Source organism: Syngnathoides biaculeatus, chromosome 13, assembly GCF_019802595.1.
Source record: "Syngnathoides biaculeatus isolate LvHL_M chromosome 13, ASM1980259v1, whole genome shotgun sequence".
Taxonomy (NCBI): domain Eukaryota; kingdom Metazoa; phylum Chordata; class Actinopteri; order Syngnathiformes; family Syngnathidae; genus Syngnathoides; species Syngnathoides biaculeatus.
Window position 1 is genome coordinate 9,510,383 of NC_084652.1, and position 21,095 is coordinate 9,531,477.

At 41.9% G+C, this 21,095-nt stretch overlaps 2 protein-coding genes across 2 annotated transcripts in view; one reads left to right on the plus strand and one right to left on the minus strand.

The window, feature by feature from the left end:
* Nucleotides 1–17,996, minus strand: part of LOC133510559 (presenilin-associated rhomboid-like protein A, mitochondrial) — a 50,259-nt gene extending 32,263 nt beyond the window's left edge. Inside the window, exons 1-2 of the mRNA XM_061838607.1 lie at nucleotides 17,702–17,996; nucleotides 17,351–17,489 (exon numbers count right to left, since the gene is read on the minus strand). The gene's annotated coding sequence lies outside the window, so the exon portion shown is untranslated. The remainder of the gene's footprint in view (nucleotides 1–17,350; nucleotides 17,490–17,701) is intronic.
* Nucleotides 1–21,095, plus strand: part of LOC133510561 (fibroblast growth factor 12) — a 33,487-nt gene that overhangs the window by 3,371 nt on the left and 9,021 nt on the right. Inside the window, exons 2-3 of the mRNA XM_061838610.1 lie at nucleotides 3,736–3,846; nucleotides 9,309–9,412. Coding sequence (XP_061694594.1) covers nucleotides 3,736–3,846; nucleotides 9,309–9,412 — 215 coding nt within the window. The remainder of the gene's footprint in view (nucleotides 1–3,735; nucleotides 3,847–9,308; nucleotides 9,413–21,095) is intronic.

Genomic DNA, 21,095 nt, shown 5'->3' on the forward strand with positions numbered 1-21,095 from the left:
GTATGAAGTACATGTATTAATAACCTTTTTATACTGGCTGCTGTCAGCCATCACTCTACACACATACACACAATGACATTCATTACACTGTTGTGTACTTTGGGTTTTTTTTGTTTGCGCACTCACACAGTACGTTTTGTTAAATGATCAGAACTGATGAGCCATTCAGCGACGGTCACGCAAATTTATGGACGTGTGCCTATCGCATGTAATTTACCGACGTGTATGCACTGCCGTGCGCTCTCATGCTCACAAAAGCACACACGTATTCACCTCATCCAGCCTGTGATGGATGATGAAGGGCTCGTCTCGGGAAAGGATGGCCCCCGTGGGGATAGGTGAGTTGGGGATTGATGTCTCGTTTGATGTACGATTGAGTAGACGTGAACTTCGTACGTGGGTTCGCCTTTGCACATCGCTGACAGTTGTTTTATTGAACAGCTAATGAAAGCGGTTTTCTTTTAACTGTGAAATCTCAAAGGTTTAACAAAACACGACCTTGACTAAACTGCAATCGTCAACTCAGTGAGCATATAGATGTGGTGTGTTTAGATTTTTCTTTGTCTTTTTTGAGTGTGTGTTTTCATTCTTTCATAACAGAAGGGTACAAGTGATTGCAAACTTATTGTTTTGTAAGAAAGTGAAGTTATATGGAGAGATCTGTCCTGGCTGGTTAGTCGAATTCAACATTAGCCATGTGTCAACAAGGACCTTGGTGTCAGTGTCCTGCCTACTCGTAAGATCAAAACTGCATATGTTGGGACCATCATATATCAAGTACCCCCAGTATTACGATTACAATGGATTCTTGCTTTGATGGCTCTCTCAAATTGTATTGCGTTTGTACCCTTGACTTCCACAACATTGGAAATTGGAATAAATGGTACCTTCTAAAGTCTATATACTGAATTTTATTTTCGGTATTATGCGTACAAACGTGAGGCAATAGACAGCTTGGGTTTTGCAGATTTTGTAAGTGGATGATTAACTTGTCCAAGGATCGGCAATTGACATTTGAGCACAAACCGAGGTAAAGTCTAACTGGAAGGGCTGCACTGGACTGAATTTCCTGTAATGCAGTTATGCTGCTCTATTCTCAATTGCGGAGTTATCCATCCATCCATCCATCCATCCATCCATCCATCCATCAATTGTCTGAGCCACTTCGCCTCACAAGTGTCACGGGATTGCTGGAGCCTATCCTAGCTATCTTGTGGCAGGAGCTGGGGTCGACATAGACGCGAACAACCATCCGCACTCACAAACACACTGAAATGAAATTTAGTCTCCCCAATTTTTGCATGTATTGGGGATGTGGGAGGAAACCGGATTGCCCAGAGAAAACCCACACACGGCACGGGGAGAACATGCAAACTCCACACATGCGGGGACGGGGTTTGAACCCTCGTCCTCAGAACTGTGAGGCAGACACTCCAACCAGGCGTCCGCCGTGTCGCCAATTAACGAGTTATATTTGAGATTATTATAATGCTTTCCAAAAAGACAAAAGACCAAGCTATCAAATGCTGATTGCCTCACGTCTGTCCAAATGATACCTGGGTGGAAATACAAGGAAGTGCATGGTAACTGTTGGGACACCCTGCAGATGGAATTGATTTCTACTTTACCTCTGAGAAGTGACGTTACTATAAATTATTATGAAGTTATTATAAGTATTTAGTCAATCTAACTGAAGTAGTTTTCTGAAACAAATTTGTCTTTTGTTCTGGTCTGGGCTCTTCTTTAACAGGATTGCTTTTAAGGATGCACAACGACATCGTATTTAAGTGGAAAACAAAATAAAATCCGCTTGGATTGTATGCTTCCATGCATGTAACTGATAAGTTCATGGACTCATTGACTAGTCTTTTACAACATGGCACGATGTAAATTACAACCCCAGCAGCCCACTTTTAAGGGGATTTTGTTACTGTGATTGACAAGTTCATCCTGTGGCACAGAGTGTCAGGCTCAATTAAAATGGCATAGCAAGAGCATACATGCCAAACTCAATCCACAGTATCAAAACTCTTGAGATAAAAAGCCATTACAACTTCCAGAGTGTGAGCCTCCAATCCAGCAGCAATACATGGATAATAATAAATAAAATACATGGAACGACCGCACCAAATACCTTTCAAATTCTCTAATACAAATAAATTGATCAAAATAATTGATGAGGAAAGTCCATGGCTGCTGCCTAAAGTGTTCATCTACAAAATAAACAGCTTTTTCAGTCAGGTTTTTAGGGCGGGAGATGCAGTTTGAAACATCACGTTGATTTGGAGACCGTGACGTAGAAATTGAGATCCAAACCAAATGTTCACTTTGGCGTATTGTTACAGTCCTACCACAAATCACAGGATGAGGTTACAGTGCCCGGTGCCACCTTTTTCCCCCCCCGACTTTTTTATGTTCCGTACCCACATCCCTCTTCTTCATGGGCCTGCTGTGCCTGCAGCAGATGGCCCATGATGAGCTGACATCAGCTTGACATAAAAATTGAAAGAAGCGTGTTCAGTAGTCTGGATCCTGAGACTTTGGCTCCTGAGAGCTGGGGCGAAAGAAATTGGGGACTCTGTGTTGCTTCCCTCGAATGGACCGACCTCAAAGTTTGTTTTGACCTTGGACTTGCTGATATTCTTTTACACAGATTTTATTTCAAAACATGTTGCACAAGGCATAATTTCAGGCTAAGGAATTTTGATAACTGCAGTTGAGCTTGGAAAACTGCTCGAGAGAGACGTTTCACTTGTAGCTTTTCTTCCATACATTTGAATAATGCTTCTCCTGTTGAGCACCTACCATTTATTTATTTAGCATTCTGCCCCTTTTTGTTGGCAGAATGTGGTTTTAGGCATACGCAGTCCATTTATACAAACCATCCCACATTCCTGTGTGCGATACAGGCCTTCCTAAAATAAGTGCAAATGTTAGCAGATCTTCCACAAATCTGCTGTGACAAACTGCATAATTTGTTTGCGCTGTCAGCTGGAGAATACAAAATGATTTGTTTTGTTTGTTTTGCTTCCACCCCCGAAAGACTCACTTATTGTAGAGGGAGGGAGGGGGAAATTACCGGCCTCAAACCTTATCATACGGGGTTATTCGTTTTCTTAAGACATCCGTTCTCTCCCTGGCATTGAGCGACGCCCAGTGATTATTTAACCTGATCTCTGTCACCCCTCCTCACGTAACTCCCGCCCGCCCGCCCTGCCACGCAGAACCATGGCGAGGCAGCAGATGACAGAGCCTCAAAGTTAGAGGTCGGTTCAGGGTTATCGTAATGAAAAAACTCTGGAAACTTTTAGATTGAGAAATAGCTCCGGAATATGTCGGTTAAATCTGCCTGTTGAACCTCCCTTCAAGTGAGATGCATTACAAATAAAACGCAAATGCATCGTTGCTGCATGATTTGTCAAAGGGAGTTATAACATCACCACATGGTACAAAGGTCCTCTAATTACAAATCAGTAAAGTGGATGGGAATATATTTTCATTAAATGTATTCCTACAGTTTTTTTATTCTCACTACAGCCTTCACAAAAGTACTTTTTGTTTGTTTGATGCTGGAATTAAGTGTTTTAAAAAAAAAATAAAAAATAAAAAAAAAATCAATGCTCCAATTTTCGTCTGACATGTTCTGACTGGGCCGGGGGGGTGGGTGGATTGTGGCTTGGGCCGATGTGTGTGTCTGTGTGTGCGTGCATGCGTGCGTACGTGTGCATGTTGCAGAGCCACAGCTGAAAGGCATCGTGACACGACTGTTCAGCCAGCAGGGCTTCTACCTGCAGATGAAGCCGGACGGAACCATTGATGGCAGCAAGGACGAGAACAGCGACAACAGTGAGTGGAGCCTTTAAATCATTCTTAAAACAAAGTATGCATTATCAGGGGACAATGGCGTGTTTCTTGAAACTCAATTTGCAGCTCCTAACATGAAGAGATCCAGTTCATAAATTCAAACCAACCCTTAAAAATAACTTACTTCCCCACATGCACACGCTGTAAACAACGTGAAATGTATAACTGGCTGTTGCATCGCCGTCTTGTTTTTACTATGACTCATGCCTCATGATTGTACATGTCCTGTTATTTAGATGAACTGAACGCTGAGGTAAGTGTGATATTCGCAGCGGTTTCCTCACTGCAATGACTGTAACTCCTAAACGGGAGTGTTGCTGTGAAGGTTACCCAGGAAACCTTTTTTATGGCAAAATGTGGCCATTTTGGCAGTTGTTTACCACTCTTCCACACCACTGCCAAGCTTTTCTAACTTTATCCTTCTAGTGGAACACTATGTGAATATTCAAATATTCTCAAGATTTTGAAATCAATGTGAATTTTGGTGAAACTTATGGATGGGGGGCACGTGTGGATCGCCTCGACTGCCGTGGACAAAGCAAGAGACAGACGGCCTTTATGTGCGCGCGATCGACGTACTGGCCACGCCTGAATCAAGCAACAAGATGGATCATAGGCTGGCATCTTTTTTTGGGGGGCACACCGTCTCGCAGTCGACCAAATTTGCCTTGGCGATCGACGCGTTGAACACCCCTGTGTATCTAGATAGAGGTTTTTGTAGTATGTTGAGGGCTTCCCCGCCTTGAGGTAATCCTCTTGTGAAGCAGCGATGTCAGCCCAGGGATGAAGGCCATGGTGAATAATTCAGCCGCAAGAAACTAAAAATACCACCGTCTCCGTTTGTACCCAATAAATAATTCTCCATATGTACTGCCGCAAGCGCAGGCAGTTTGAAGGTAGACAGAAAAAAGGGGATGAAGAGGGAGTGTTGGAGGAAGCTTGAGGAGCACAAAAACTTTTGTATTCAGATCCAGCACCAATGTATTGATCGAGAAAACCGTTTATTTGAATAATAGATTACCCCTGCAGCCTTGAACCGTGCTCCTTTCTGACCTGCAACATCTTCAGCAGCAGATGGAAACTAGAATTTCATTTCAGCGTGGATTCTGCAGAACTGATGGTACTGAGGGGCACAATGCAACCTAGGCCTGAAGCGCATTACAATCACAATTTTAAATACTTGCTCAATTTCTGAGCTGACAAGACTGAAAGAGGGGGACAAGGGGGGCAACAACCCAATTGCGACATTCATCCATCCATTTTCAAAGCTGCTTATTATCACAAGGGTTGCAGGAGTACTGAAGCCTATCCTAGCTCAGCTAACTACACCATGAACCGGTCACCAGTCAGTCGCAGGGCACATATCGACACCATCATTGAGTAGGAATTGAACCTATGCTACACGCACCAGCAGGCGTGCGTGTACCACCATAAGTGACTCTTTGCAACATTCAGTAGCTTGTAAAATAAATATACGGTTGAAGCCAGACATTTACATACACACACATTTCATTTTTCATCTCTCTGTCTAAAGTCAAATAAGTACATCCCCAGGTGTGCCATCAATTAACTCGCACCACCATCAGGACCTTCGTTCTCCAGATTACTTTTCGTTGACTTGTGAGAAAAAAATTTGAGACACTGTATTCCCGCACTGAACTTAACTCACGTAACAATAAAGCAGTTTGGCAGAGAGAATTATTCAATAATTCATGAAGAAAAGAGTGCCACTCCCAGTTGAAGTTTAAAGAGAATTACACATTTTGTATTTATAACAACGATATATGTGGTCAAGTTCAGATCATCACTGAGTTGATATAGAACCCATAGTGCCTGCACCAAATCAGGCCAGTGAGAAACTATATTTATTTCGATTTATATAAAACAGTATTTGTAGCGGTTGTTGTTATTAACAAATTAATAAAATCAGAAATTCACAGTTGACAGCCTCACTTACGCCACTCGACTCTTATTTAACAGTTACTGCCAAGATGTAAAGTTAAAACGAAACTTATTATAGAACATTTTTTTCAAGCTCTTGTTGTACAAAACCGATATAACACAACTGGTTCTAAAAAGCTCGAAGAATTTTCAGTCCCTGCACTGCAATTTACGTTTAACCTTGGAAAAGTGCTCATAACCTTTTTCCAGAATGGAGCTGAATACAAGATTTTCTGTCTTCAACAGGTTAGACAATTTGTGAATACCAGAAACTTTGCGGAACACTTTGCAGAAGCGCGACAGACACATTGGGCCATCAAAGTGACAAATACAGCAGTTGGAAGGCAAAGGGAGTTTGGCTCGAGAACAGACGGAGGGTAACCAAGGGACACCGATAGGAAAAAAAAGTGATTCAGACGACCGAGACTTAAGAATTTAGGCTGTGGGCGGACCATTACGTCTTTACAATGTGTGAGCCTCAAGGCTATACATTACTATAACAGTTGCCTTTGTGAATCAGCTGCGTCAGTGCCCCGGGGGCCACATTTCCACCATCGACGATCCTGAGCAAGCCCATCGATACTCATTGAGCGAAATCGAATCTCCTCGGAGGACAGTCTTGCGCTGGCACGTATTGTGTGCCCTCGATCCTGCCAGCCTTATCTGATAGTCCCCATCACCACTCGCCGAACAATCATCCCCACGACACGGGAAAACCTGCAGTGCATAGAGAATGTCCCTCCGCACGGCATCAGGAAGCAAAGTCCATGAAAGTCAAAGTCTTGTCCTCGCATTCAGTTGAAGTGAAGCCACAGAGATAGCAATGACTCTTCGGTATGTTAATGAATGGAAAAGAAGCAAATTGCCTCCAATGTGAAGATAACCAGTGACCTGGATGATGAGAATTCCCAATAATCACTTTTTTATCTTTGCTGTGATCAACATCTTCAAGGAGAGTTTAGGTCATCTCCGTGAGTGCCTTCCGTGATGATTTAAATGTTATAATGCGCTGCCATCACGGGGCATCTCACGGTGATTTACGAGGGTTTAACAGCAGCGCATTATGCCGCGGTTATAACAGTTTCGGATATTTGGACACGAGTAAATTCTGCTCGTCTCTGTGTTTTAGTACGGCGCTCTGGCAGCAATCAGCATTCAAAGATAATGCGATAACAACTCTGAGGCGCCTTGCTTATTTTGCAGAGTCAGTCAAATCTGATCAAAACATTTTTGCAATAAAGCAGAAGAGCTGCATGCCAGAGTGCGGCCTTTTTTTTGTTGTATTGGTTTGTGCTGATGCATTGCTTGTGGATATTCTTTTGTCTGATACATTTTGCAGTGTAAGATATTTAGGGAGTCTTGTACTTCACAGAATAATCTTGTTTGATTCAAGAGGACGACACATAACAATATACATATATCACATCATGCAACCGAAGTGTAAGTCAAGAAGTGGGCACATAATTTAAGGCTGACTATGGCACTAAATTATAATTAATGTAAGTTCATTTTATGGTGACAAACACAAATAGAGTGAACCCTCCATAGTAGAAGACATTGTGTTGTTGGTTAACAAAACAATAACAAAAAGAAAACTTAAGGAAAGACAAAATTGAGAGAAAAAAAGAGCAACAGAAGCATATTAAAATTATCCATCTATTCAACTTCAGGGATCAAGGGGGACGGGAACCTATCCCAGTTGACTTTGGGCAAAAGGGGAACTACATCTTGAACTCGGCACCAGTCAGTCTCTGGGAATGGTTAAATTAAAGTCAATATTCAATATTTATTTATTTTACAACCCGCATTGAAATTAAAAGCTCGACCCCGTCCAGTCTCAGGCCCACTGCTGCGATTCGTTATTTTAATTGCAGGTGAACAGATGTACTATAACGGTCAAGCAAACATGCCATATCGTATCTTGGTATTTGTCAAAAAAAACTCACTACCAAGCTGTACCAATACAGTATATTAAATACATATACAGTATGCGTTAGTACTGAACTATACTTAAACTTTCATATGCATCTGTGGCTAAAAAGCAAAGTGTGGAGAGTCTTTGTCGCTGAAATGTACAAGTGCTATCAAGGACTGAGTCGAAAATGGCCAACAGCTCCTCAAATATCCACACTGTACCACTTCCCTCTCTTTGTATTATTCAATTTTATTACTATTAAAATACAGCTTGCACTTTTTTTTTTTTGGGTTAAAGTCATTTTACACCCAAGCCACAACTAGAGATGACAATGCTGATTAAATCTATCAGGTTCTCTAACATCCTGCTGAAGTTTTGAGTGTTTTTCCTCACATTGATTGGTGACATTCCCTTCCTCCTAACTTCCTGTCCCACCCAAAATGAAGTACGACCTGAAACGGTACCTTTTACCAATAAGCAGGCAAAGCACGCCCTTATGTCTTCCGTTTATAAAAAGTTAACTAGACATCATGGTCTGCATTTCGTTAGTTGCTTAAACTTCGACAGCACCCTGCCCCAACACACCCTTCTGCCACCCACGCCCCTTATTGATAAATATTTTCTTATCTGGAAACCCCATCAGCACTAAACACTAACAAGTACTTATCACATCATTTAATTTATACTAATGCAGGGGTGTCAAACTCATTTTTGTCGTGGACCACGGTGTAGTTACGGTTTCCCTCAGAGAGCTGTTATGACTGAAACCATAAAAATCTTTAATCGCTTCATCATATTTACACACCAATCTTATGAACTAGTTTTGGAATCACAAATCAAGGGGAATGAGTTTTTTCAACGACTGTTGTTTGGTAATTCAAAAATGCTTGCAAGAATGTTATGAGATGACAATTTGAAATTTTTGTACAGATTTTAACAAGAATCATGGAGGTTGACATGAATTGCCTTCGCGGCCCACATAAAATCACGTGGGGGGCCGGATCTGGGCCCCAGGGGCCTTGAGTTAGGGAGTGTGTGTCAATCACTACTCTCGTCTCTTTAATACAAAGCATCTTAGCATCACAAGTATCGTGAAGCTGTTTATGATTTTAGATTATACACACTGTTGCTTTGATTGCTAATCATGCAATATGTAAATAAACTGGAGGTTTCAGTGCAACACCATCATCACATCTGTCCGTTCCTGTCATTCAAAGGAAGAATAATGTTAATCTAGCTCCAAGTATATTTGTCTACTTGTAGTGTTGCAGGCTCATTTTACCATTGAGCCAATCTTCTCATCTCATTTGACAAGAAAATAAAAAAAGAAAAGCCCTGGCCCCTGCCAAACTTTTACTGTCATGCTCGTATGGCAGGTGGCTGGCTGCGCCTACCATTGTCTACGTCTTGTTCCTTTTCACTTTACTGCTGTCAGAGTGCCAGAAAGGCAGCAGAGAGAGCGAGAAAGAGATGAGACACTCATGTCTATCAGAGTTAAGTGAAAACTAAATTGGCATCTTCTGTTCCTTTTGTCTTTTTTATGTGCACGTTCTGACTGCTGCCCCGCCTGACTCTGCCTGTGGTGAAGCCCTGTTTAATCTTATTCCTGTGGGTCTGAGAGTGGTGGCCATCCAGGGAGTGAAGAGCGGCTTCTACATCGGCATGAACGGCGAGGGCATGCTCTACAGTTCTGTAAGACCCACACTCGTTTGTGTGTGTGTCGCCGGTGTTCGTGCATTCAGCACACGTTTTGTTCTCTCCTCTTTGATGAATATCCAGCATTAGCACAAGAGCCCTTGTGATGTACTGTTATTGTGTTGTTGTGCACCACTTATCCTCCCACTTTGTTGATCAAGCAGCACGGAACACGTTTTACATTCAATTCAACATCGAGTTCAGGACACATTGTTTCTAATTGCCGGCTTTCGTCTTTTTGACTCACCGTCGAGTGGATTTGCAAAACAACCTTCCACTCGATTGTTTTATACACAATTTCGACAAGAGAATAATTCATATCTGGGAACTAGCAGATGGATGCTGCGGAGGAGGAATTGAGGAATACAACTTGAACATCACAACAAATTGTCCCAACCCCAGATGTCGTAGTCCTTTGTGGACGTTATGAACGGCATTGTCATGAACAGGAAGCGATGTCGGACCCAAATTCAACACTCTGAGGAGAAGCAATGTTCCCAGAACACACTATTTGATAAACAATCTTGTTCTGCAGATGGGTAGGCAGTCAGTGAAGGCAACAGTATCCAAAAATGCGAGGTAAAAAGGCAAGGCGCAATAATTGAACAGGGTCAAGGCTTACTTTGAGTCAATGGCGAGAACATGGAATGCTGGACCGTGACAAGAAACAGTAAAGTGGTAACAAGACAGAATGGGACACAAGGTTCTAGGGATGAGAATATAGTATGACCATCCATCCATCCATTTTCTTTTCCACTTATCCTCACAAGGGTCGCGGGGAGTGTTGGAGCCTATCCCAGCTGTCAACGAGCAGGAGGCAGGTTACACCCTGAACTGGTTGCCAGCCAATTGCAGGGCATGTAGAGACAAACAGGCGCACTCACAATCACACCTAGGGGCAATTTAGAGTGTCCAATTAATGTTGCATGTTTTTGGGATGTGGGAGGAAACTGGAGTGCCCAGAGGAAACCCACGCAGGCACAGGGAGAACATGCAAACCCCACACAGGCGGGGCTCGGATCAAACCCGGGTCCTCAGAACTCTGAGGCCAATGCTTTATCAGCTGATCCCACCGTGCCGCCTCGTATGACCATAATTTGGCATAATATCGTTGCAGTTGCGATGGCCGGAATCTGACCCCAAACTTTTAAACAGCACTGTACACAGTCACTCACATTTGAAAAATGTACGGGTGTGGTCAGTTATACTCGCAGATAAAGTTGCGGGTGTGTTTAGGGATGGAATCTCAACACCTTAAAATAACTTACTGGATTAATATAACAGAACTGTAATTTAAAAATAAAATAAACAAATACATATCTCAAATAGAAAACTAAAATTTCAAACTCAGAAATGATCATTTCCAATTTCAACTGACATTAGTAGAACATGATATAAAACGGTATTTAAAAATTTTCATCAATAAATCACGGGACTGCCGTAAATGGGAGGCCGGCTTGCTAGAACGCACCTTTATGTGGATGGGCTCGACGTATTGGCCACACCTGAATCAAATGACGAGGTGGATGATAGTCTAACATCTTTTTTTGGGAGGATGGGGGCACGCCGTCACACTGCCTCGAGATCGACACAATGACCACCCCTTGGTGTAACTGAATTTCCTTTGACATGATTCATTACGTAGATGACTTTCGACGTAAATGCGCTCGCATTACGTGAAGCAGCTCTGAACATGTGCTTTCGGCCTAACTTCCGCACACGCTCAGTACGGTTAACTTGCATTTCCTGTTTCCGGGTGAATACTGATTGCTTTGGTGCAGATTTGTTTAGTTAACGTTTATGAAATAACCACGTAAATTAATGTCAAGACTACACTAAGTAAACAACGTCTTTCAATATCTCTTTTTTCTACTCGTAACAAATTTTACGCGCGTGATTTTTCGTGCTCGACTGTGCAGATTTGAGAGCACGGAGGCGCGGTCGTGTCCATCAAATGTGACTGCTGTATACATATAATTTTTCTAAATGTACTCATAATTAAAACATTCCTTTGCACAATAATAGATCTCACTCTTCGACTCTTTGAATTTTACTATTAGGAATTAATTTCAACCACATTTTATGACCCAAAGCCGGAGATCAACGGAATTTATTATTCCACAGGGCTCCAGAAATGAACGCAGCGGGGGAGTAAATATCATGCGGATGGATTTCTTATGCAGCGTAAGATGCGAGGATCGCACGGGTGAGCGTGGGTAGGCCATCGCTGGGCGGGGGTGGACAGAGTCACGGATGTCAAATTTAATTTTCCTTCCTTTTACAGTGAGGATGAACACACGCCTCTGTAAGGCATTGGAATGTTTGACACGCAGAGTAAGTGAAAACGTGGCATACGCCGAGCTATAGTAGAGACAGGAACACATCCCGAGTCAACGTGCTTATATAACTTCCCGTCTCGCGGTGCTTAACCCAGTTGGAAGTTGCAGAACGTGAAGCGATGAAGGGAATGTGTTAGCTGTAGTCCATCTGTGTTTTTTTTTTTTAAATGTTAAAATCCTCATAAAATGTTTGAAGGACAGACCAGCACGTATCTGATTACTTGTACCGATAAGGGAGCGGTTTTAACACGATCGAGACGGGTCCAGATGGTGTCAATTTTACACGAGAGACGCAATGTCCAGCAAATTTCCGATACGAGCGGAACGATGAGGCCTCACTGGCCCGAGCAAGGACGTCCAATAAGTATGCGAACGTGACTCATCGGGCACAAGTGATTTCATTCATAACTTAAGACTCATAAACAAGCTCCCAGTGCTCACAGCGAGACGCTCCTCCCGCCCGCTCGCCTAATTGATGTTAAATAGAACCCAGGCTGTCGTGTGAGTCATTGAAACAAGTCCAAATTGAGGACTCCAGTCTGACCCGGGCCTGCGTGCACCCTGCCCCCCTCCCACCTTCATGAAAGCATCATTTGCGTCCAGCGGCATCCTGATTATCATGAATTACAAGGCAAGCAGTGCCCTGGTGTCAAATGGCAGCTTTTAGCCTAACAGCCATGACACTCTATTCATCCTGTTAATTATCCCATTTTATGGGCTGGCAAATGCAATTCTGACCTTTCCTGCCTTCCAGTGGAAATATTTGTCAAAACGGGGTATTTTTTTATCATTATTTTTTGCCATGACTGTAGAAAGTGCGTTTTAATTAAATTAAAAACATGCGGGAAGTGTACTTCGGTCAAGTCCGTGGGATGGGGAAACATGGGAAATCAGCCTCCACCATTTGGCACAATAAAGGAGCCGGATTTATGAGCCTACTACCATGTTCATAGATGGGAGTAAATTTGCATATGGATTACAAGACACATACACTATTCCTGCATCCATTTACAGGGGTGCCTACAAACAGTAATTTAATTCTTCCGTGAGCTCGCTTGTGACACAAAACACGTCTTCCCTTTAAAATGAATAGAAATGGCATGAATCTGTTCTAGCCTCCCCCATTAACGACAAAAACTGATGGAATGTGTATTCTGATGAGGAAATAACTCAATTATATTGTACTCCATAAAAAACATGCAGTAATTAAACTCCCATACAAGGGAGAATAATTACTTTTTGTCACACTGCAGACAGATACACTGTTCATTGAGACATCTAACTCTCCAGCTCATCGGTACAGCACTAATATTAGTTGTTCATTACAGACAAAGAATATATGAATAATCACTGGTATATTCTCAGTTTACATGTGCTGCAGCACTGTTTGAGTTCAATCAGTTCCTTTAAGGGTTATAGCATTACAACATACATGCTATCTGGTGTATTGTTTTATATTTAGTTTGACAGTAAACTTCAGAAGGAAGGGACAAACAGCTTGAGGCCTCTTTTTTTTTTTAAATAATTTACTGCATAATGTATTAAAGTGCTGCCTGCTATGAATGAGGTTCACAGCCACCATTCAGCACTCAATATCTCAAGTATGTGCTCACCAGTCAACACAAAAGAATCAGCCGAACGACAGCTCTAATCTTGAAAAACCAATAAGATGGGTCACTTATGTCTTAAGGCACCACTATATTCAACAATGCAGGTCTTGGGCTGTAAAATCTAGTCAGCGCATCCTGAGGAACATTTGTGTTAAGGCATTTATGACCCTTCCATGCGGTCCAATGTCATCCATTAGATAAGCCCTTCAGGTTTTACTTTGTAACATTTGTTAATTTTTGCTCGTGCTGTTCTGTCTGACGAGCTTTCTCGCTCATCATCGTGTTTCTTTCATTGTCTTATTTCCGTCTCTCTCCTCAAGCATACACATTCTCTCTCTCCTGGGAGGTCATTAATGAGGGATATCCTCCCATTTTGGTCACGCTTCCCTGTTTTGTGAGATATTTTTTTTTTTTTTTTTTCCGCTGCCGGTGTTCATCTGTTTAAGTGGTTGCTGCTGATTGGCCCGAGCCCTGTTGAGGCTTTTGCTGATGAAGCTGTGGGTGAGCGGGGTTGATAATACTTGTGTAGAGTGTTTTGGCCCTGTTAGTGCGTGTGGGGGCTGAACAGCTACAATGAAGATACCCCTTCCATAATTCATAACTTCTTCCCAACATGACCTACTTTGCCTAGATTGCTTTTAAACAGCACAGCAGGAATTGATTATCCATCCATCCATCCTTGAAACAACTACTGTAATTCCCGGCCTACAGAGCGCACCTGGTTATAAGCCTCGGTACACAGAAAGTTTAACACTAGCGTTAGCACAGCGCTAGCATTCTTACCGTTGTTGCTTTAAAGATTCAACCCCCCCCCCCCCGCCCACACACACACACACACAGCAGTCTCTTTGACAAAAGAGTAGAATTGATACAATTGGCATTACACAAAGGATGGATAAATTGAGCTCAGCTTTGTACAAGGGTCAATTTGATAATCTGGAAAAAATTGGAGTCAGGGTAGCACGGTGGATCAGCTGGAAAGTGTTGGCCTCACAGCTCTGAGATCCCAGGTTCAATAACGGACCCGCCTGTGTGGAGTTTGCATGTTCTCCCCGTGCCTGCGTGGGTTTCCTTCGGGCACTCCGGTTTCCTCCCACATCCCAAAAAACATGCAAGATTAATTGGACACTCTAAATTGCCCTGAGCAGTGATTGTGAGTGCGGCTGTTTGGCTCCATGTGCCCTGCGATTGGCTAGCAACCAGTTCAGGGAGTACCCTGCCACCTGCCCGTTGACAACTCGCCGCGACCGTTGTGAGGATAAGCGGCTAAGAAAATCGATGGATGGTTGGAAGTTGGAGTCATAAAAATTTTGTTTCACCACATGAGAAACTTGTGTTAAAAGAACTGCCCATTGCCAATTTCATAAATGTACTATGCATCTGTCAATCCTAATTAACCAGGACATAGCCTGCTAACTAACAGACAAACAACACTCCATGGAATTCTCTTTGGTGGAGGTCTCTGCTCTCTGTTACCTCCTGGGTTTTATTTCTTTGCATCCATTACACATTGATGAACGAACCGCGTGAGATTGGCCCAAGACCCCTGCACAGTACTGCATATCCCTTTGTTGGGTGGCTGAGTGTAATCTATCTCTATCCAGCTACCCATCTAGCTGGGGTGAAGCATCCATCCATTTAGAGTAACTGCTCTTCTTCTTTTTTCATTTAACGGGGGACTAAATTCATCGCTTCTTATATATGTCACAGGAACAAATGACATGTCACAGTAAAAACCTTCACCGAAGGTCCAGAAGTAAAAGTGAATGAAAGTTGTGGAAGGTTAGGGAGAGTGGTTGGATTTTTTTTGGAGTCAAATTGGCTCCATGAAATGCTGCTTTGTCAAGTTTTATTTGCTTTTATGCTTCAGGTAGTGATTGATAATTTAATCCGAAAATCAGTAATCTTCGATGTCACTGCATTGCTTAATTGCTCTGTCTTAAAAGTTTAAAGTGGGATCTCCAGATTTTCTGTGAAATGCCTTAAACTGATGTTTTTTTTTATTCCTCCTAATTTAGTAATGCCTATGTAGTCATGGGCCTTGTAATTAATACATATTTATACCCAGACATTATTCAGCAGAGAGATTAAAGAGATGATTTAAGATATAAAAAGGCTTTTGTTTTGGCTATTCATTGAATTTCCTCCTTCACCGCTGGGATATTAGCACGTGATTGTGGTTTGATTTCAGTCATTTATCATCCCTTTTCACTGGAAGAACTTCAGCAAGGTCAACACACAACCACATGCTGACTCTTTGGACTGAGACGGGGTGAAGATAATCATAGAGGTGGGGAATAAGGGGAATAAGTCCTGTGAGAGACTACGCCAGTCTAGACTAGCCTGACCTGAATTCTCGATGGAATATGAATGAGCTCCTTGGGGCTTCTATGGCAGTCGTGGTATTTTCCGTGAGGCTAAATCTTTAAGGTACGCGGGTGGCTCGGGCCCAAATTCGAAAGGAAGTCCTTCCAGAATTGCACAAAGTCAAAGAACACCTGTCGCTAACACTGATTAAAATTCTGAACGCGTTCAACCCAGTTCTGCTGGCAACCCAGTTTCATATCCATTACATCTCACTGTTGTTCTTTTTCTCTTAATCTTCCAAACGACGTCACCACCGGCACTCTCCTCTCACGGGCACTCGGCACACAAATCACTCAATAATCACCGACGTCATTCATGCTAAGTAAGTTTTGAAACCCTTAGGAAATTGTGAAAACTGAGCTCAGAAAGAAAAAGGATGGAATGAAAGTACTGTGCTGGTGGCTTTATGTAATTTCCCGATGGAACTAAGTGCCGATTAATGTGTTCCACAATTGATGTATCAGACTACTTACGGTTCAGTTCTGTGTTTTCTTTCAAACACGCTCTTTTACTCAAGACTGAGGACACCAAGATTCATGGGTTAGCAGCGAAAATATACTGTATTAGATTGTCCAAATTCTGTAAATGTATTAATTTAAAATATTTCGATGGCAGCGAAGTATAGGGACAGGGAGAATGTTTAAATACTCTTCTATTAAATGACAGAAGGTGTTTCTTCCAGATTTTACACAGAGTAAGATAAATTGAGACAAGAGCATCATTATTTAAGTTTCGATACTTTTTGTGATGTACTATATTTTTGCTGGTGTGTTATGTGACTTTCAAATGGGAAATATACACGTACCCTCAGTAAAGACTGGAAAATAAAACCATTTTAAATTACAGAGCTTGACACAATTACAATCAGATACTGTTGTACACACTGGCACATTTAAAGACTTTTGGTGCCCAAACAGCATCACCACATAAACAGACAGATGTCCAAAGTCGTACCATCTGCCACGTGTGGAGAAGCTCAATTTTTTTGAAGGACAAACACTTGCATTTGAATATCGGTGAAAGGGCAAAACGTATTGAAAAATATTTTTGCCTAATTTTCAACCCCCCAAAAATGTAATCTCCCAACTCCTGTCTGAGATTGCGACATATGAGTGACGGGATTAATAATGTCATATTTATATACATCCATAATTCACATTTAGTGTTACATCGTGTTGTGATCCCAGATGCACATACTTTGAATTTAAAAAATAGATGAGTATTCATCCATGCTGGGACCCCTCGAAATGTTATTTATTCATTGGAAGAAAAATAAACAATTTCAAGAGAGCCCTGAAAAGCATTTTTTTGCAATCACGCTACTGATTGTTAGCTCAGAAATGTTGCAGCTCCACTTGTGTTGTAGCACGAACAACTACCCCTCATTATGTATTCTTCTCAGACAAAGCAACTCAGTCGGTGAACCATTTGGCACGCATTTTAGTGTGCGAGTGTGTTTTAAGTGTTTATTCCTCTTCATTGTGTGCTTCTGCGCTTCACGCGAACCCATTAAGGAGATTTCATTAATCACGAGAGACTCCGACCCGGGCTCTTCACCTCATTTTTCCCACTCAGTCATGTGCAAACAAGGTGTGCTGTCAGACTTCAAAGTCACTTACGTTCTGCCCTTATCATTCCCAAGAGCTTCTTTGTCCACACGTAACACAGCTCCAAGCCAGGCTTGTGGGGAGTGATGTCCTTGTGGCTCTGTTATTTGGAGGGGACACAATGGCGTGACTTCGCACAGCACTCTCCTACCTGTGATGTACACCAGAGGTTTTTAAACTTTTTGGCCCTGGGGCCCCTTACAGGAGGAAACTATTCTGAAGGACTCTATAATCCTTATAGCAGTTGAACATAACTGTCAACTGCTCCACCTTTAATTCCATTTGAATGTATTTTATTGGGGAACATTCAAACCTTGACAAATGAACTTAACCAATATGCATTCACTTCAAGGGAGGACGTACCTCAATTTAGGCAAATGCTCGCTTGTTGGGCAGATAGAAAACGATTCTTCAAAATCCCAAAGGCTTCCTTGAAGCTGTTTATTGCCACGCTCAGTTGATGTAAACATAAAGTAGACATGAAACCAGGTAACCTTCGTTAGCTTAACGCTAACACATACTGCAAAACAAATTGGCTAACGAATAGCATCAATGTCGCTGTGCTATCAGCTTTTAAGCAACAAATAGTTGAACAAAGACAATATATAACACTCGAGCATTGTTCATTAATTGTAAATATTGACCGGTGTTAGGAATATTGCATATACCTACTGGGCAGGTGTGACCGTCTTCCTTCCTTCGTGCATATCCGTGTGTCGGTATCATACTGCCCCCTAGTGGACAATGCCCATAAAACCAGAAGGTTCCGCAAAAAGAATGAATCATAATGTAGTTTATATCTTAATATTGCATTTAATTACGTTATTACTGTATGTTCTGATAAAGCACAGTACCATACAATACTATTTTTATGATTGAAAATGTGCTTAAAAATTTTGGGGTTGTTGTTTTGTGGGGTAGAACGGATAAATGGAATTTCCATTCATTTCAATAGTGTAAGGTGATTTAAAACAACTTTTAAGATAAGGGTATGGTCAAGCACAAATTAAATTTGCAAGTCAATGGACCACTGTATTTACCAATCTGGCATACACTAACAACAAAGCTGCAGACACAGAGGAGCTAGTTTCCCTAAGGACCGTTAGTGTCGTATAACTTGCAAAAGCTGCCATTTATATGCAAGTTGAAACTTTTTAACCAAAGTGCTTTGGTGCTTCCAAGATGCCTTGTGCGTCTGATGCGCAAACATCTTGGGTCTTCTCACCAAAAAATTATAACACCGTACATTAGGGAGATCAACAATCAAGATGCACTTTCCGATGCTTGCCCAAAAGGAAATGATTATTTGAGGTTGCTATTCACATAAAAAACTGTACATCTTGTAAGTGCAAAGGCATTTATTTTTCCAACAATTACATAATTTCTCGTACATTATTATGTGGACCTCCAGGTTATGGATCACGATCACCCCGTTTGAGAACTGCTGCATTGTACGTGCTTGACCTAATTTGGGCTCATAGACGGGCCGACGCCCGATGCTGCTGTGCACTGCGTCACTGTCAACTTTAAACACATATAAACACGCGTCCGCCGCCAGACAGGCAGGACGCTGCCCTCCGAACCTCAGCAGAGATCGAAACTTGTGCAGTTTGACAGAACCTCCGCACGCCCCAGATACATTGCCGCGCCCGACCCCTGCCCTCCCAGCTGCTGACCCACCAGGGGTCTCCGTATACCGTAGCGCTGATCGCGCTGACCTCACCTTCCCAAAGTCCTTCACGGTGCTTGCCTTGCACACTTGCGTCTTTTCGAAATGAACGGGCAATGACTCAAGCTGTTGCTGAGCTGCGAAATGCTGCGTGAGCATCCATAGCACACATAAACACACACACATAAGTTCTCTTTAGAGGACATACGGCCGCCTTTATTTTTAATTAGTCCGTACTTTGCAACACCAACGAGACGAATATGCAAATCGACAACACAATTAGATGGTGAGTATTGTTTATATAACGAGATTTTTTTGTGGTTGTTAATAAGACCACCAAGGCTTTATAACACAAATCCAGATAGCCATACACTGACAACTCCTGTTTAGAGAGGGCCTTGATGCCTTTTTGTGTCATTTTAGTGTTGTAGGAGGACCACAAATGCTGCACATGCACTGAAAAAAGTCATTTGAATTTAATTCATTGTGCATCATTAATAAAATATAGATGCAGAAAAAAATAATTTGAATTAATTAATTGAATTAATTTTTTAATTATTTTTTTCAAATTCATTTACACCCGCAATTTCATTTTAAATTTTTATTTTTTTATATTTTTATCAGACCTAGTTCTTTCAGTGGCTTTTTTCTCCTCATTCACAGACAAACACATACAACACATTTACACCATAAAATGGTCACCTCCAGCAGGAAACTGGAATTGGACAACTTTAAAAGGGGACAGAAACCTGCAGGAGATACAGTGAAAACAAACACACACACATACACACACACACACCACACACACGCAATCAGAACACATCCACAAGTACACACAAAAATCCTGCTTTAGGATGAGATTAGGTTGTGTAAAACCAATTCAGCTGTTCTGCATCGCAACAGCTATCTGCACAAATACAATTCTACTAATTTTCAAGGTGTCTTGCTCAGATAACGAGGACTTTCTTATGTCTCCATGCAATCAAGTACGAATGTAAAGCTCATCAAAAGCTCAGGATGTGTCCTGTGTCCCTTCCCTTCCCTAATGCGTCCCCTATAAATTGAAACAAGGGTGCATAAAAGCAAGCCATCTGTTCTCCTTCAACTACATCTATCCAAACAAATACAATTTCAATCATTTTCAAGGTGTTTGGTTCAGATAGAGGAGAGAGTGGGTGTATTTTAAAGACAAACGCATTCACATTAAATCCATTTATACATGCCTCGACTGCTTTTTCGAGATAATGCCGCCGCCACCGTGCTTTACACCGGGTGTGGTATTCTCGCGATGATGCACAGTGTTGTTTTTGCTCCAAAACATAATGGACCTTTTTGATATTTGGGCTAAATTTTCCAACTGACCATGTGTCATTTTCCCACATGCTGGTAAAATGTCAACTTTTGCCTGGCTGAATCCTTTGCATTAAACTCTCAAACATACATGGAAGCGAGTTGTGGCTACACGTTAAACTTCGGTAAATCTCTCTCCGACAAAAAAAAAAAGAAAATAAACCGGTCACACAGAGGTTTACATAAGTTAACGTGTGGCCGCAACGCGCTTCCGTGTACGGGCTTTTTTTTTTAAATACACATTGGACTCATTTGAGAACAATGCATATTTAAGAAAAAAAAAATCTGTCACAGAGAAGTTTACCGAAGTTTAACGCGTAGCCGCAACATGCTTCATGTACAGAGGAGCCGACTTGCTGTTTTTTTCCCCCCAATCATAGTTAATGAATGCGAGTTTGTGTAAAACCAGGAGTCATTTATTTAAACATTGGTATTTGTATTGATAAAATCTGAGTGACTCCATCCCTATGTGGGATTTATTCTTAATTGAGAACAGATCCGGCAATGAACTATTTGTATGCGTCCAGACTTTTCTACACTTTCAAACTCTTCCGTGTAAATCTTGACGACTTACTCACCAGATACATGTGTAGATCCAATTGTCCTAGACAAGCGCAAGCAGGTTAACAGTCCACTTTCTTATCGGCGAAAACATCGACTTCGGCATTAAATATGGGTCCTCTATACTAAGTGTCTCTCATTTTTCCACGTACCTTCGTTTCTTATCACCTTCGAATA